Here is a 16,339-nt window from a genome sequence, read left to right as displayed (position 1 = left end):
GCCACCCCGCCTTCCTTGCACCGCAGGGGCTGGATGTACATGCAGAGCCCTGGATGGGGTCTTCAAAACTCACACTCCTGAGTCTCCTCCCCATGACATCCCATCGGGCAGGTATGGGGCTGGCATTCTCCACCCTTCCCGGGGCCCTCCTGCACCCCCACCCACCAGCCACATATACATCCCATGCGCCCTGAAGGCCACACACTCCCCAGCTGTACCTCCCTCCTCGTCCCAATGCACCAGCGTGTTCCAGGTCGACACCTGTTGCCATAAGCCCCCTCCTCACCGTTGCTCCCTCCAGCATACAGACCTCCGGCTGGAGAACATCAGTCACGAAACCCAAACCCACCTCCCTGAGCTCACATAGAGCACTCCCCGTGACCTCAGAGACCTCCCCCTGACCTCAGAGACTTCCCAACACCCGGTCCCAGGACATTCTGAGCCACTGACGGGGCCAACAAACGTCCAGCGCTGGCTGGGCTACAGGGACCCGGACGGGATTTCCGGGAAGCGTTTCCAATCACTGGGCGCCTGAGCACATCTTGCACCCTCACCTGAGCAGGTGAGAGACAAGATAAGAGCCATGCCAGAGAAAGAAAGACGCGAGTGTGCCGTGTCCATCTCGGTTTGTGCCAGGGAGCTGGGGTGCAGGAGGCCTGTGACCAGCCGTCCACATGCGGACAAGATCTGCGTGTTAGCGACACACGGGCGGGTGGAGGGATGGTTAGCGTCTGCAGTCCCAGCAGGAGCGCCGACTCCTGCCTGTTACGAGGCCAGGTGAGAAAAGAGCGACTTTCACCTTGATTGACTTTAGAAAGCGGCTCTTTAGCTTTCGTGAATCTGCTAGAGTCTAGCTCAGTAAATCGAACGCCTCTTAGGACGCAGGATCCTCCTTCCACGGGCAGAGTTCACAGCGACAGCCCTACGAAGTGCATCGTTGCCCACGAGCGAGCGGCTCTAAAGGAAGCGATGATTTCGATCTGTGTCAGAGCTGCTCAACTACGCTCAGCCCAGGAACGCAGCCCCAAGAGCTTAAACAAACAAACAGAAAGGCTGGAAAATATTAGTTCATTGGAAAAAGGTTTTATTTCACAAAAAAATGCAAACTGGAATAAACACCATCTTTCCTAACGCAAACATTACAGCTATTTTTAAGTGTTTCTTGAGCTTCACTTGGAGAAGCAAATGATTATAAAATTTAACAAGTTTTTAGCCTTAAATCTGTTTGAAACGTTCCAAGTAAAAATAATTTAGCAAAACAGCTTCTTAAAAAAACCACACACGCTAACCTCGACTAGAAACCAAAGCTTTTAACCAACCCCCTTTTTTTTTCTTTATATGCTTAATCACCAGTTTGTAACGTGAACGTCTCTGAAGCGAACGAGCATCGGACCGTGCTGGGGGCGCCCCCCGCGCACCGACGCCTTAGAAAGCACGTCTGAGTGTTGACCTTAAGGACTGGCACGGTCTCCAGGCATGACGTGACGGGTCACCAGCGCCGCCGGGTGCTACTGGCATCCTAACTGCGCTTCCCAATCAGTTAAAATCACAAAAGAAAAAGAAAAAAAAAAAAAAAAAAAAACACACCACCAGGGCAGGGCCTTTTCGAATTTTCGTGGCCCTGTGGGACCATGGCCGTCTGTCCATACGTGACCGTCTGTCCCCAGTGACGTGCAACCAGCCTCCCGAGAATCAGCGCACATGCGGGTGCCCCCAAAGGGGACAGAGACGCTGCTCCGCCTGCGTGTACAGGGGGCTCTGCACTCGTCACCACTCGGCAAGCGCGTTTCCTGACTGAGAGGGAATCGGTGACGTTAAAGCTATCGGATCAACAGTTTGAAGGGACAACTAAAGCTAGCGACTGAGGGCTGCGCGTTCCGACACAAGGGCCGCCAGAGGCTCACCAAGGGACACTTGCAAGGTGCGGCCGTCCTGCCCGGTGGCCCCCTGGCTGCGCTCTGCGGAGGCCGGGCAGAGGAGGGGCCAGAGCGCCACAGGGCCTCGTCTCCGCGGGACGGCCACGTGCGGGAACGCCCTGCATTACCTGTTCCAGGTGCTGCGGTGCCGGCTGGGGGACCCTGAGCGCGACCGGTCGCGGTCGCTGCGGCGGTGGCGGCTGCGCTTCCTGCCCGAGCCGCCCCTGCGGTCGCGGCTCCGCTCCCTGCGGCTGGAGCGCTCCCTGCTGTGGGACCTGCGGGAGCGGTTGTGGTCGGGGCTCGCACTGCGCCGCGGAGGGCTGTCGTCCTGGCGCGAGTGCTTCTTGTGCTGCCGCCGCTCCTTCCGCGGCTGCCTCCCGTCCTCCCGGCTGCCAGCCCGCCGCGGCCGGCTCCTCTCCCGCTTGTGTCTGTCGTCCTCCCCCCGGCCCCCGCTGGACCGGCCGCGGCTCCCGCTGGGCTCGCGGTTGCACTTGTCTTGCTCCGAACGAGTGTCCTTTTTGGGTACGCTCTGGTCACAGGCGGCGGGCACGCCCTTGGGTTGCTGGTTGTTGTCGGGAATGCAGGCGAGGACGCCGGGGCACCTCTTCTCAGGCGAGCCGTCCCCCGCGGCGGCCAGCCGAGCGCTCAGGCCTTCCCTGCACTGGGCCTCCTCAGCCAGGCTCCCGTTCACATTTTTGGGCGTGCTGTCGGCCTCCGGCCGGGGCGGGGTCTCCCTCGGGGTGCCGGGGGGCGGCTGGCCCACGAGGGGGTGCAGGGAGGCCGCGCCCACGCAGCCGGCCGACACGGTCTGCAGGATGTCCAGCACGGGCTGCAGCAGGTCTGCGTGGGAGACGCCGAGCTCGTCCTGCGTGTGCGGGTCGTCGGCCTTCTTGCTCAGCAGGATGCTCAGCAGGCGCTCCCGCAGCTCCCGCTCCTTGCGCTGCAGCCCCAGCGCGCGCTCCTTCTCCTCCTCCACGCGCCGCAGCTCGGCCTCCTGCAGCCGCCGCCTCTCCTCCAGCTGCTGCAGCCGCAGCGTCTCCTCCTTCTGCTCCTGCTCCTGCAGCTTCATGGCCTGCAGCACAAAGGGGAAGACGCGGACATGTACCTCGCGCACCCCACACGCTCCCAGGAGGCGCTGGGTTTGTGGATGCCCTGAGGCCTGGGGGTACCGGGTGGACGCTCCGGCCGGAGTGCGGCCCGCCCGTCCCTACCACGCCCGGGCCGTCATGCGTCCGAGCGAGAAGGAAACCCCGAGGCGAAGCTACGTGGCACAGCCCCGGGGCGGGCATTCCGGGTGGGGCCTGGCCCCTCCGAGGCGCACACGGGGCCTGCTGTGAGGTCGCAAGCGGTCACCAGCGTCAGGGAGCTGAGATTACGAGGCGGACACACGCTGCCGTGGCCGCCGCGGGACGTGCGGGGCCTGGCCTGGGTTAGCGTCTTCAATATTCACCATGAAACAAGAGCTGAGCTGCCACGTCTCAGCGCGCCTGCCAGTCTCCTTCCCGGGGACTTATCACAACTGTAATTAGACAACAGGTTATGGGGTCGCCCCGCGCCTGACTCCGCGGGGCACGCGGCCTGCCCAAGCACAAGGAGTGCCGGGCGGGGTCCCCGCGCGTCCCCGGCCCCCGGCTCGCAGGAGTTACCGGTCGGGCCTCCGGAAGGAGCGGGTGGGAGGAACGAGGCGGCTCTCAGCTCTGAGGCGCTCATCCGCAGCGCGCCGGCTGACACCTGTCAGATCCAGGGCCGCGGACGAGGGACGTGGGCCGACCAGGCCCCATGGCGCCCGCTGAGCCCCGCAGGGACGCCGCCGCACGGGCCCTGTCTAGCAGCGGGCTCGGCCCTCAGCCTCCCGCCGCCCCTGGCCGCTGGCCTGTGGGGTCAGAGCAAAGCCCACGGTCCCGACGGTCCCGGGCACAGCATCTGCCGCAGGCGGGCATCCGCAGGGGCCTAGGGGAGCTCGGCCACTCCCGCCGCCCGGGCAACGGTGACCCTGCGTGCCTGCTCCTTGCGGGCTTCGGGGACCGAGTCTGGGAGGCGTGAGTGCAGGTGACGCTCGTCACGGCGCTACAAGCTCTGCGCAACGACACACCCTAGCATCTGGGACCAGGCAGGAAGGCTACAAGCTACCGACGATGGCGTGGCTGTGAGCACAAACGTCCGTTCTCACGGGGCGGCGGCCGCCACCTCCCGCTCCGGGCCGCTGGCCAGACCCCCACGCCCGCCCATCCACGCGCCCACCGTACCTTGGCCCTGCTCAGCAGCTCGGCGATCAGCCTGATGGACTGCAGGTTGCGCTGGGCCAGCAGCAGCTTGCGCTCTTCCAGCTTGATCTTCTCCTGCAGCTTCTTCTGCTCCTCCGCCTGCAGCTTCTCCAGCTTCTTCTGGTTCCGACGGAACTCGCGATCGCGCTGCTTCTGCTCCCTCTTGCGCAGCTTCTCCTCCCGCTTCCTCTCTCTCTCCAGCTCTTCGAGTTCCTTCTGTTTCCTGCGCAAAATACATGAGGGCTCCGTGAGGCATCTACGCCGCGCCGCGGGTCAGCGCTCAGGACGCGGTCAGCGGGCACAACTAGGCAAGCGCGGACAGCATGGCCACCGGGGCACGTGCACAAGCGCCGCCCTTCTCTTCATCCCCGTGGATAAGGATGGGGGACAGGAGTACTCCCCTACTACTGGGACGGGTGGTAAGTTTCTGCGGAATCTGAGGAACTGGAGAACGGGCAGGCGCACGCCGGAGCGAGAATTTTCAGGACCTTGGGAGGGAGTATCCTACTAACCAAGCTCAAGCCTCAGAATAGAAGGGGTGGCTCTAATGGCACAGGGAGATCAGGTCTGAACAACACACACACAGGTCCAGAGGCCAGCAGCGGCCCCGGGATGCAGTACCAGGCAGGAGCACCGGGCAGGAGCACTGCGCAGGACTACTAGGGAAGAGCAGCAGGCAGGAGCACTAAGCAAGAGCGCCAGGCAGGACTAGTAGGCAGGAGCACCAAGCAGAACTAGTAGGCAAGAGCATTAGGCATGAGCACCAGGGAGGACTACTAGGCAAGGGAAGCAGGGAGGAGCAGCAGGCAAGAGCACCAGGCAGGAACACTGAGCAGGAGCACTGGGCAGGAGCACCGAGCAGAAGCACTGAGCAGGACTACTAGCCAAGAACACCAGGCAGGACTACTAGGCAAGAGCACCAGGTGGGAGCAGCAGGGAGGACCCCTAGGCAGGAACACTGAGCAGGAGCACTGGGCAGGAGCACCGAGTAGGAGCACTGAGCAGGACTACTAGCCAAGAACACCAGGCAGGACTACTAGGCAAGAGCACCAGGCGGGAGCACCAAGCAGGACTACTAGGCAGGACGACTAGGCAGGATCACCAGGCAGTACCGAGACACAGCGTGCCTGCCCCACAAGCCACACAAGTGGACAGGAGAGGAACGCTGGACCCGGGGCCAGTGCAGGAGGTGGAGAGGAGCGTCAGGACACACCCAATGCCCAGTGGCATGCCAGCCCATGACAGCATGGGGGGCGCACAGAGGAGGTCGTGCACACAGCAGCCGGTTCAGGGAATAACTGTGGGTACAGGCAACGCTGAGATGTAACAGCCCCCATCGCTAGGGCTCTGCAAACACGGACGAGTACACGTGTGTGTGGTCACACGGAACGTTCTGGGGGCGTTCTGCTCCGGGAACCACTGAAGACAGAACAGTATGTGCCCTGCAACCCCCCGTGAATGAGATTCCAGAAGAGACAAACGTGCACAGACGGGACAGCGAGGACGGTGGTCAGGAGCTCAGAGATCCCCGAGGCGCGGCCGCTTCCACACAGCCGGCCACCGCCTCAGCACAACCCCTGCAGACAGGCCTTCCTCTCACACGAACCCCACGGAGCCCAAGAACTCACACCCTCCGTGTTCCAGGGGTGGGGGCCCCAACGTGAGGATGGCGAGCGGCCAGAGCAGCAGGCTCTGCAGGCCCCGGCCCTGCCCCTTCGCGGCTCGCCATGACCGCAGCACCCGCAGCACCTGCGCTGCCCCCCGTCTGGGAGCCCCGTGTGCCCAGCTCGCCTGCAGCCCACACACAGGGAAGGCCGGTCCTCAGGCCGCGTGCGCACGTGTCCCACCACTAACACCCAGGGAGTGGGGCCGCACAGGGAACCCTGCCCGCTGGGGGCGTGTGGGTCGTGATCAGCAGGCACACGCACGGCGAAGGGCTGGGCTGCTGGGATAGTGCCGAGGTCAGAGGAGCCGCCCGTGCCCTTCCCGCCCCGGCCCCAGAGGTGCTGACCCAGGGAGCGGCCGGGCAGTGTGACATCCCCAGCACATCCCCAGGAGTGGCGTCCACGGCACAGCTCCGCGCCAGCACGCACCCCACTGCCCCGCAACCACCCCGCCACCACACGCTCCCAGGAGGGATCCGGGAGGGGAGCTGGGTCAGCAGTGACGCACACGGTCTGCACCCACCACCCCCGACGGGACGCTGGAGCGGGAGCAGTGCGCAGCGTGGCCCTCCGTCTGCAGTAGAGCGGAAGCTACGGAAGCAAACCTACGCGCGGCAGCCGAGGAGCGCGGAGTCCGCTCGACGCACGGATAAACCGCAAGACCAGGCGCAGGTGAACCCGGACACCACACGCACATCCAGCCTGCACACACACGACACCCACAGGAGGCTCTGCATGGAAGGCGCCATCTAGGCCCCTGGGAGGCACGTGCATGCACCTGCACACAGAGATGTGCACACACACACACACACACGACAACCACAGGAGACTCTGCATGGAAGGCGCCCTCCAGGCCCCTGGCAGGCACATGCTCACACCTGCACACTCAAACGTGCACACACACACACACGACGCCCACAGGAGGCTCTACACAGAAGGCGCCGTCCAGGCCCCCAGCGGGCACGTGCTCACACCTGCACACAGACTCACGCACACAGCGGGCATCCAGGGGCCGTGTACAGCCCTCGCGTGTGCACACACACCTTTCCTCCGCTCGCTGCCTCTCCTCGGCCTCTTTCTCTCTGCGCTTTTGCTCTTCCCTCTGCTGCTCCAACTCCTGAAGCTTCTGCCTCTCGAGCTGCCGCTTCTTAATGGAGGCGTCGCTCAGGTGTTTGGTGGAGTCGAAGGAAACCTTCGAGAGAAGAGAGCGCAGTGACCCACGGGCGCGCCACAGGACAGGCGGCCCCAGGCGGCTCCGCTCACGAGCAGGGAACCCCGCCCCCACAGGTGGCCCCACCCAGGACGTGGGGTCCACAGGCAGGCGTGCCTCGGACACGCGAACACACAGGGCCAGTGATACTCTGCCCTGCGCTCCCGTGTGAAGCCGGGATGCCAGCGGGGCGCGCGCTCTGAGACACGGCTGGCCTGCCCCGTTTGCTGGCAGGGAAGCCCGTCATGCTCCTCAGGGACAGTGTGTTCCCCTCCCCCCCAGCAGGGCCCCTCCGTCCCCTGGACCTGCACCACCAGCCGGCCGCCACAGGCCCCCCTCCGCCGCCGAGGGCCCCCGCAGCCTGGCTCCTCCGCAGGGCCGCCTGTGCGCCTGCCCACACCCGGAGCCGCATGCCACACGAGGGGCACGCTGCCCCCCACCGCCCGCAGCAGGCGGCCCGGCGGGGGCTCACCTTGATGTTGCACGCCACGGCCTTTCCGTCCTCCCCCTTGTACATGAGCTTCATGCCGCGCAGGGCGCTCATGGCCTGGATGAAGCCCACGTACTCGCGGTACTGCACGTAGGCCTCGAAGTTCAAGTGGCCCCCGAAACTGAAGGTGTGGAAGTTGCGCCCGGTCATCTCCTCGCGGTAGGGGTCCAGCATGGGGATGTCCACGTTCCGGATCTCCCCGAACTTCTCAAACACCTTGACCAGGACCTCCTCGCTGGGCTTCTCGGAGCCCGACTCCTTGAGGGCGAACCACTTGCAGGGCAGCCCCTCCAGGTGGATGGTGTCCGGCCGCTCCCCGGGCAGCGTCTCGTTCATGTCCTTGGCATCACGGAAGAAAGAGTCCCAGTCGTGGCGGGTGGGGAAGTCGATCTTGAACTCGGCGGCGCGCACCTTGAGGATGTCGGAGAAGCCGCTGAGCTTGATGGTCTTGCCATCCAGACAGGCCAGGAACGACTTGACCAGGCTCTTGTTCTCCACCTCGCCCTCGAAGCGGATGAAGTCCATGGTGCTCTTGGAGATGCGCAGCGTGGAGAACTGGTGGTTGTGCACCATGCCCTTCAGCCTCTCCATCACCTCCCAGTTGGAGATGGACTTCCCGGGCTGCTTCAGCTGCGGGAGCGCCACGCTGATGGTCATCTTCGTGATGGGCTTCAGGTACAGGCCGTACGGGGGGCACAGCTCCACCGCCTCAGACGTGTCGTGGACTATGGTAGCTGCGGCCATAGCCGGGACCTCGGGCCTGAAACACAGACACGGGCGGTCAGGGTGGGCGCGGAGAGCAGCGTGCACGCGCCCGGCCCCACGGCAGGCCTGCGGACACCGGCGTGCTTCTCTGCCGTGCCACGGGCACACCTGTCTGCTGCACTAAAACACGCCGTCACCTGCCCTCATGTTTTGTGTTTTTTAATCAGAGGAAACCAGGCTGACGAGAACCTCTAAGAGCAGCCGAGTGCACCAGCCTTTGTGGGTGCCCAGCAGCAGCAGCAGCGGGGCTCCCAGGGCCGTGGACCAACACTGCTAGGGGCTCCCACTGCCGTCCACGGGCGACATGCGGGCTGGGAGCAGCACCCAGGTCCCCCGGGCTGCAGGCTCAGAGGCTGGGGCAGGAAGGGGCACGAAGGGGCAGGAAGGGGCAGGAAGGCGCTCGGCTGCAGCCGGAGGAGGGTGTGCGCAGGTGGTGGCCCGGAGGAAGCAGGAAGGAAGTTCCCGGCTGACACATCCACCGACAACTGCCCCATGGACTCCCGTTCCCTCCGCACCCGCCATCAAGGGACAAGCACAAGGGCCCCTGCACAGCTGGGGCTCCCTGTGGGCACCCGTCCTCTTGCACCCTCTCTGAGCCCCCCCTTCTGCTCGGACCAGTGCGCGGCTTCCGGAGAGATCCGAGCTGCAGGCACGAGCCCAAACGGTACAGGTGGCTGCCTCCGCTGACACCCACGGGCTGGGAAGCTTCCCCACAGGCCCTGAGGCTCAGGTGGGGCGGGGTGTGCAGGGCACAGGAGCCCCCAGCCCAGTCTAGGGGGGTGCAGTAGGACAGTGACCTCCCACACAGGAGCAGCTGCAAGGCAGAGACTCCCAGCCTGGTCTAGGAGGAGCCCCATACTGCAGAAATGCAGTAGGAGAGTGACCCCCACAGAGGAGCAGCTGCAGGGCAGAGGAGTCCCCAGCCTGGTCTAGAGGGGAGCCCCACACGGGAGGGTGCAGTAGGACAGTGACCTCCATAGAGGAGCAGCTACAGGGCAGAGGAGCCCCCAGCCCGGTCTAGGGGGGAGCCCTACACCAGAGGTTGCAGTAGAGCAGTGAACCCCACACAGGGGGTGCAGGGCAGAGGAGTCTCCAGCCTGGTCTAGGGGGAAGCCCCACACTGGGGGGGGGGGGTACAGTAGGGGAGTGACCCCCACACAGGAGCAGCTGCAGGGCAGAGGAGCCCCCAGCCTGGTCTGGGGGGAGCCCAACACAGGGGGGGGTGCGTACAGTAGGGCAGTGACCCGCACACAGGGGGGTGCAGGGCAGAGGAGCCCCCAGGCCGGTCTTGGGGTTGAGGGGCTCTGGTGCTGGCTGAGACCCCAGACGTCTGCCCAGGACAGCAAGGGCCATCCGGGAGCCTGAGCAGACGGGGCAGTGCCCCCCCCAACAGCACCATCCACACCCACTCCATGACCCGGGTACCCCAGGGCCGTCCCCGTAACCCCCATCCCTGGTGGCTGCCCCGGCCCGTCCCTGTGCCCCGCCCCCAGCACGTCCTTCAATGCGTCACTGCCAGCCGCTCCCACCAATAGCTCCCCAGGCTCCCCAAGCCCCGGGACAGCCTGCGACACCGGCCCTTTACCCCAGCGTCTAGGGCACCAGGGCAGCCCCCAGGACTCTGAGCCTGTGTAGCAGCAGCAGCCCCTGTGTCCCCCACGGCCTGCCCCCCACTGCAGTACCCGTGCTGTCCGCAGCCCCCCGCCCCGACCTGACCCCGCCGTCACGCCCACACTCCATGACCCCCTTCCAGCCCACAGCCCCCAGGACCCGGGCCGGCCCCTGTAACCGCCGGAGACCCGCAGACAGCAGCCCTCGGAGCCCCGCCCCCTCCCGCAGCCCCACGAGACTGGTGCCCCCAGGCCTCCAGCCGCAGCCCCCCCTCCCGGCTCCACGGAGCCCCCAGCCACGCCGCAGAGCCCCTAACCCTGAGTCCAGCCCTGCACCGCAGACCCTCGCCTGCCGTACGTCCCCCGCACCCAGCCCCTGCCCTTCCCCGACTGCAGCGCCCTGCTATCTAGGCCCCCTGCTCGGGGAACCCCGGCCTCGCAGATCCCCTCCCCCTCCCCCCGCCCCCCCAGCACCCGGCCAGCAAACCCCAGCCCAACCACCCACCCAAGTGCCCGCCGCCCTCGCAGACTCCGGACCCGCCCGCCCCGCCCCGCCCCGCCCCGACGCCCCCTCCCCGCTCCCCGCAGCTCCTAGGCTCTCTGGACCCCGTCGTCTCAGCACCCCCAGCCCCGCAGACACCCCCACACCCCCTAACGTCCTCAGGGCCCCAGGCCATCCGTGACGCCGACGCCGCCCCCAGGCCATCCGCAGCCCCCGGAGCCCGGCCCCCTGCACACACGGCCCCGGGGCCGCTGGTCGTCCAGGTCCCAGCCCACCCCTCCGCAACGACCCCCTGCCCCACCGAGGCTGACGTCCTACCCAGCGGCCCCGGCAGCCCTCCACGCCGGGGCCCCAGGAGCTCCCACACCTCGCAGACCCCGCCCCCTGGAAGCCCCGCCCCGTAGGCCCCGCTCCGTAGGCCCCGCTCCGTGCCCCTGGAAGCCCCGCCCCCGGGACACCCAGACCTCGTAGGCCCCCCCGCGGTGCCCCGCAGACCCCGCCCCCTGGAAGCCCCGCCCCTGGAAGCCCCGCCCCCGCAGCGCCCAGACCTCGTAGGCCCCTGCCCCTGTGCCCCGGGGGCCCCCCCGCAGACTCCGCCCCCGCAGGCCCCTCCCCCGGTGCCCCGCAGACTCCGCCCCCGGAAGCCCCGCCCCCGCAGCACCCAGACCTCGCAGGCCCTTCCCGTGCCCCCGCTGACCCCGCCCCCTGGAAGCTCGGTCCCCGCAGCACCCAGACCCCGCAGATCCCTCCCCCCACCGTGTCTCCGCCGTAGCCGACCGCGGACCCCCCGCAGCACCGAGACTAGGAGGCCCCTCCCCCCGGGGCCCCCAGGGCCCCCGCAGACTCCGCCCCTGGAAGCCCCGCCCCCGCAGCGCCCAGACCTCGCACACCCCTCCCCGCAGTGCCCCCGGTCCCCGCCCCGCCGTCGCACACCCCGGCCTCCCTGGAAGCCCCGGCCCCGCAGCACCCAGAACCCGTAGACCCCGGCCCACCCCCCGGAAGCCCCTGCGCCCATGCACCCCTCCCCTCGCTGCCCCCCGGGCCCCCGCGCTCGCAGACCCCGGCTCCCCGACCGGAGCACCCAGACCCCTCGCCGCTCCCCCCGCTCCCCCCGGTGACCCCGGCCCACCCCCGGAAGCCCCAGCCCCCGGAGCGCCCGTCCCCTCGCTGCCCCCGGAGCCCCCCGGAGCCCCCGCCCTCGCAGACCCGGTAGACCCCTCCCGTGCGTGCCCCCGGTGCCCTCCGCCCTCGCAGACCCCGGTTCCCGGCTGCCCCCGGAGCCCCCGCCCTCGCAGACCCCGGTCCCCGGCTGCCCCCCGGAGCCCCCAGACCCGGCAGACCCTCCCGTGGGTGCCCCCGGTGCCCTCCGCCCTCGCAGACCTGGTTCCCGGCTGCCCCCGGAGCCCCCGCCCTCGCAGACCCCGGTCCCCGGCTGCCCCCCGGGGCCCCCAGACCCCGTCCCCGTGCCCCCGGTGCCCCCCGCCGGGCACCGAGACCCCTCGCCCCTCCCTCGGTGCCCCCGGTGCCCTCGCAGACGGCCCCCGGACCCCCGGACCCCCGGCCCGCAGAGCGCCCCTCCCCCTCGGTGCCCCCGCTGCCCCCCGCCCTCAGCGACCCCAGCCCCCCCCCCGCCGGAAGCCCCGGCCCCGTCCGCGGAAACGGCTGGTCACGGGGTGTCGCTCACCGGCGCGGGGCTCCGCCTGCGCCCCCGGCCACCGCCGCCCAGGCCCGAGCTCACCGCCGACCCGCGACGACCCCGCAGCCGCGGCCTCTCCGCCCGGCGCCGCCACCCTCCGCCGGAGGCGCCCCCGACGCCACTCGCCGTCGCCGCCGCCCGCCCCCGTGACGCACTTCCGCTTCCGGCGCTCGTGGCCGCGGAAGCGGCCGCGCGGCGGCTCCCCGTTTCGTCTGCCGGGCCTGGCCCCGCCCCGGAGGCGGGACTTCCGGGGGGCCCCCGCGAGGGGGGGGCGGGCCGGCCCGGGCTTGGCACTGCGCGTGCGCGAGTCCGCCCCGCCCCCCAGGCGCCAGCTGTGCCCGCGTCCAGCCGGAGGCCTCACCTGGGCCGCGCTTCTGCGGCAGGTGCACGGGCCGCGCCGGGCCCCTCGCGCTGTCGGGACCACGCACCGCCTGCCGCCGCGCCGCACGGTCAACGCGGAGCTCACTTATTTACTACTTAGTTACTATTATTTACTACGCGTCTGGATTGCGGAATTGAAGTTACAATGTAACCACGTCGAAGTATGTAACGGGATAGACACCCACGTCTTCGTGCTTTAGCGCCCTCGCGTCTCTCCTCCTCGTGTAGTTTGTTCTGACACACAATTCACTTTGAAATATGATTTGTTTCTTAAAGATTTAAAGTATTTTAAGTGAACGTTTTTATTTCACCTGTTTATTTATTTATTTATTTATTTTTAATTTTTTTTTTAAGGTATTTATTTATTTGTGATAGTCACAGAGAGAGAGAGAGGCAGAGACACAGGCAGAGGGAGAAGCAGGCTCCATGCACCGGGAGCCCGACGTGGGATTCGATCCCGGGTCTCCAGGATCGCGCCCTGGGCCAAAGGCAGGCGCCAAACCGCTGCGCCATCCAGGGATCCCTCACCTGTTTATTTAAATGAACATATTTATGCACATGCATATGCTCATTATAAAACTTGCAAATCCACATAAAATACTTTCAATGTGTAATATGTCATGATCTTTGACACGCGTATCTGTAAATGATGCATTAAGTTAACACATTAAGCTCCCACAGTAGGCGAGACACTGTATGAGGCAGGTGTTGAGGGAGGGGCACGTGGGTGGCTCCGGCCTGGTGAGCCTCCAACTCTTGTTTTCAGCTCAGGTCATGATCTGGGGATCATGGGGTCAAGCCCCCCTCCCCCCCCCCCGGGTGGGCAGGCTGTATGCTCAGCGGGCCATCCTGCTTCTCCCTCTCTCTCTCCTCCGCCCCCCTCGTCACACACTCTCAGTCTCGCTCTATCAAATAAATAAAATCTTAAGGGGGAAAAAAAAAGTATGTCACAAGACCGCCAAGTGAAAATCCAGGGTGGCAGAGCAAGCACACAGATCCTCTGTCGTTTGCACAGGTGCCAAAACCTGAGCTTCGGAGGGGGCCGGAGTGGGTGCAGGGACCCTGGTGTCACGTGGGGCTCCTGGCTCTCTGGGTGTCTGGTAGGTGTGAGTCACGTCGTCTGGGTGTCTTCTGCGTGTGAGTCACACCGTGCTGTTCATAAGCCGCCCATGACAGCGAACATGATCATGCACCCCTGGAGAGGACGACACAGAGGGTCTGTGGGCCCCGGGTTGGGGAGGGGCGGGAGTGGGGACCAGTCTTTGAACCCAGACAGGCTTCTGGGTGGGAGGTGCGGCTTTGCCGTCCTTATATAACTCCTCCTCCGTGTTGGGAATGGAGAGGTGCTTGGGATTCTCGTTAAAACCTTCTCCCCAAGGCTGCTTGCGAGTCGATGGCGCGTTTCCCCGGGGAACTGTTAAATTTGGAAACTGTTTTTCCTCTCTGTTCTCTGAAGCATTTGCAAAGCAAATTGAGAAATGAGATACTCTTTCAGGACCGGCACACCTAAGACGCGGTTGTAAGAATTAAAAAAAAAAAAAAAAAGTTCAAGGAAACCTCTTCTGTGTTTGAGCAAGATACCCCTCTTCTGGATGCACCTCAGAAATAGAGAAACAAAGTCCCTAATACCTGCAGCTCTGCCCTAGTGCACTAGTATGGTGAGAGCATAGCTGCATAAGTTACCCTCGCTGAGTGAGGATGAAGGCTGGCAGGATGATGGGATTCGCTCCCGGGGTGCTATGCCGAAGGTGAAGGCATTTTGCAGTTGTCATTAAAGTCCGTAATGAGTTCGTGCAAGCTAATCAGAAGCAAAAATCCGTCCTGGGTGAGCCTGGCCCAATCAGGTGTAGAAGTCAGGATTAAGACAGGCGTGAGATCTGCAGCAGCTGAGACACAGCCTGCTTGCCCTAAAAAAGAATCAAACCGCCTTATGGAGAAGATCATTTGGCAGGAACTGCCGGGTGGCCTCTAGGAGGTGAAGGTGTCACCGTTCCCACCACAGGGAACTGAGTTCTGCTAGTAACCAGTTAGCTTATAAGACAGCCCGGTGTCTCCAGTGAGACCCCACCGTCCCCAGTGCTGGTTGACATCTTCCCTCCGTGTGTGTCTGTCTCTAGGCCTCTGCTCTTCATAAGGACACCAGTCATGCTGGGTTAGAGCTGACTATCCATCCATCCACCCCTCTATCCATCCATCCACCCATCTATCCATCCATCAAGCCACGTATCCATCCATCCACCATCTATGCATCCATCAGCCCATCTATCCATCCAACAACCCATCTACCCATTTATCCACCCCCTCACTGACATCTCCATTCCACCATCCAACAATTTATACAGCCAGCCCTCCCTCTGTCCCTCCCTCTACCTCATAAATCATGCCTCTGAAGCCTTAATTCAAAACAACTCCTTTCCACCAGGTGGCGCACCCAGCACCCTAACGAACACTGGTGGGAGCTCTGCCGTTTTAATCCTCTAGTGTGGTTGGAAGCCAAGGTCTTGAGGGTCACTTAGTTAATCCCTCATCCATCCTCAGCAGAGACCTGTCCAGTGGTTTCCCATGAACGTTACCCTATTTACGAAATCCACCCTAGGCAACTCGTGCTCTTCCTGGAAAGTTCTCTATCGATCCCAGAACTTTTAACTCAACAAGTGCCTGACTAGTTCTAAAGCAGCAAGATAAAAAGAAAAGGGAATTCTGTTGTCTCCGCACCATGAGGGGGAGGCCGTGTGGGAACGTCACGCTCTCCTCTGCTGGTGTTGGGTATGTTAACTTCCCTGATTTTCCAAAGGAAATTGAACAATGTCTACTAATTACCATTTCTACTGTGCCCACATTCTCTTCGATTTGGCAATTCCATTGCTGGTAATTCATCCCAGAGGATTATTCCCTGTGGGTATACAAAGAAACATGTGCAAGTTATATTGCACGTATGTCTGTACATACCCAGATACTTATATAAGTATGTGCAGCACATTCACGTATCAGGGGTATCTGGATTAAACATATATATATATTTTTAAGGTATACAAAGCATATGTGCAATTAATGCTTCTGGCAGCATTAATTATGAGAATGGGAAGCAGCTCAATGCACACATACAGGGTTCTGAGTCAGCCACATATTGCACCCCTACGCTGAGTCAGGCATCATTGTACTCACCCAAGAGGAGGCGACATTACAGGAAGATGGCATGTTGCAGATATGTCATAGGCTCCCAGTGTTGTGATGGTTTGGTATTCCATGGTGACTTCAGAGTGTGCAACAGCACTTGGGGGTGGTGGAACCATGGCACTGGAAAAGATGGAGAAAGGGGGATGAAGAAGGATAGAGGACTTGTAGCTAAATTAAAGGTGTCCAGCTGAATTGCAGGGGTCGTGGGTAGGAAGGATAAGAATCACCCCGAGGTCCCCGGCTCTGGCCACTGGGTGAGACTGACGACATACACTCCATCATAGGAAAATCAATTAGGAGAAGGCTCTGTTTGGCGCAGGAAGGAGGCAGGTGAGTCCAGTTGGGATGATGTTGGTTTGGAGATGCCTGAAGCCCTGATGGAACTGCCCAGTAAGATCCGGAGATCTGAGTGAGTCCAGGAGGAGGAAGAACCGTGACATTGGAGCTGCAACCCTGAGACAGTGAACTAAGCCATCCATCCTTCCATCTACCAATTCAACCATCTCTCCCTCGATCCATCCACCCATTCAATTATCAATCCATCCATTCATCTATCCAACAATTCAATTATCCATCTATCCATCCATCCAGCAATTCATGCATCCACCCATCCATCCACGTATCTACCCATCCATCTATACTAGCGTCGATCTGTGACAAGTTG

The 16,339-nt window shown here is 63.5% G+C and overlaps 1 protein-coding gene across 2 annotated transcripts; it reads right to left on the bottom strand.

Annotated features, from left to right (window-relative positions):
• Positions 1–1,067: 1,067 nt before the first annotated feature.
• On the bottom strand, positions 1,068–12,255 carry LOC140629134 (A-kinase anchor protein 17A-like). Of its 2 annotated transcripts, none has more exons than XM_072818624.1 (5): positions 12,160–12,255; positions 7,527–8,304; positions 6,888–7,036; positions 4,163–4,403; positions 1,068–2,988 (listed from the first exon to the last, which is right to left on the bottom strand). In XM_072818624.1, exons 2-5 carry the CDS (start codon positions 8,286–8,288, stop codon positions 2,041–2,043), a joined length of 2,100 nt encoding a protein of 699 aa, XP_072674725.1. In that variant the 5' UTR covers positions 8,289–8,304; positions 12,160–12,255; the 3' UTR covers positions 1,068–2,040. The 2 variants fall into 2 exon arrangements, with proteins under 2 accessions (XP_072674725.1, XP_072674724.1); XM_072818623.1 differs by having other exon boundaries at positions 12,106–12,247.
• Positions 12,256–16,339: the final 4,084 nt, after the last annotated feature.

This window comes from Canis lupus, chromosome Y, assembly GCF_048164855.1.
Source record: "Canis lupus baileyi chromosome Y, mCanLup2.hap1, whole genome shotgun sequence".
NCBI classification, from domain to species: Eukaryota; Metazoa; Chordata; class Mammalia; order Carnivora; family Canidae; genus Canis; species Canis lupus.
This window is presented reverse-complemented; position numbering and strand designations above follow the sequence as displayed.

Coding starts and splice junctions, on each gene's coding strand:
- LOC140629134 (XM_072818624.1), bottom strand. CDS start 8,288: ATGGCCGCAGCTACCATAGTCCACGACACGTCTGAGGCGGTGGAGCTG. Junction 4,404..6,887: donor AGGCAGCGAGCGGAGGAAAG/GTGTGTGTGCAC, acceptor TATTTTGCGCAG/GAAACAGAAGGAACTCGAAG. Junction 2,989..4,162: donor AGCTGCTGAGCAGGGCCAAG/GTACGGTGGGCG, acceptor TTTGTGCTGCAG/GCCATGAAGCTGCAGGAGCA.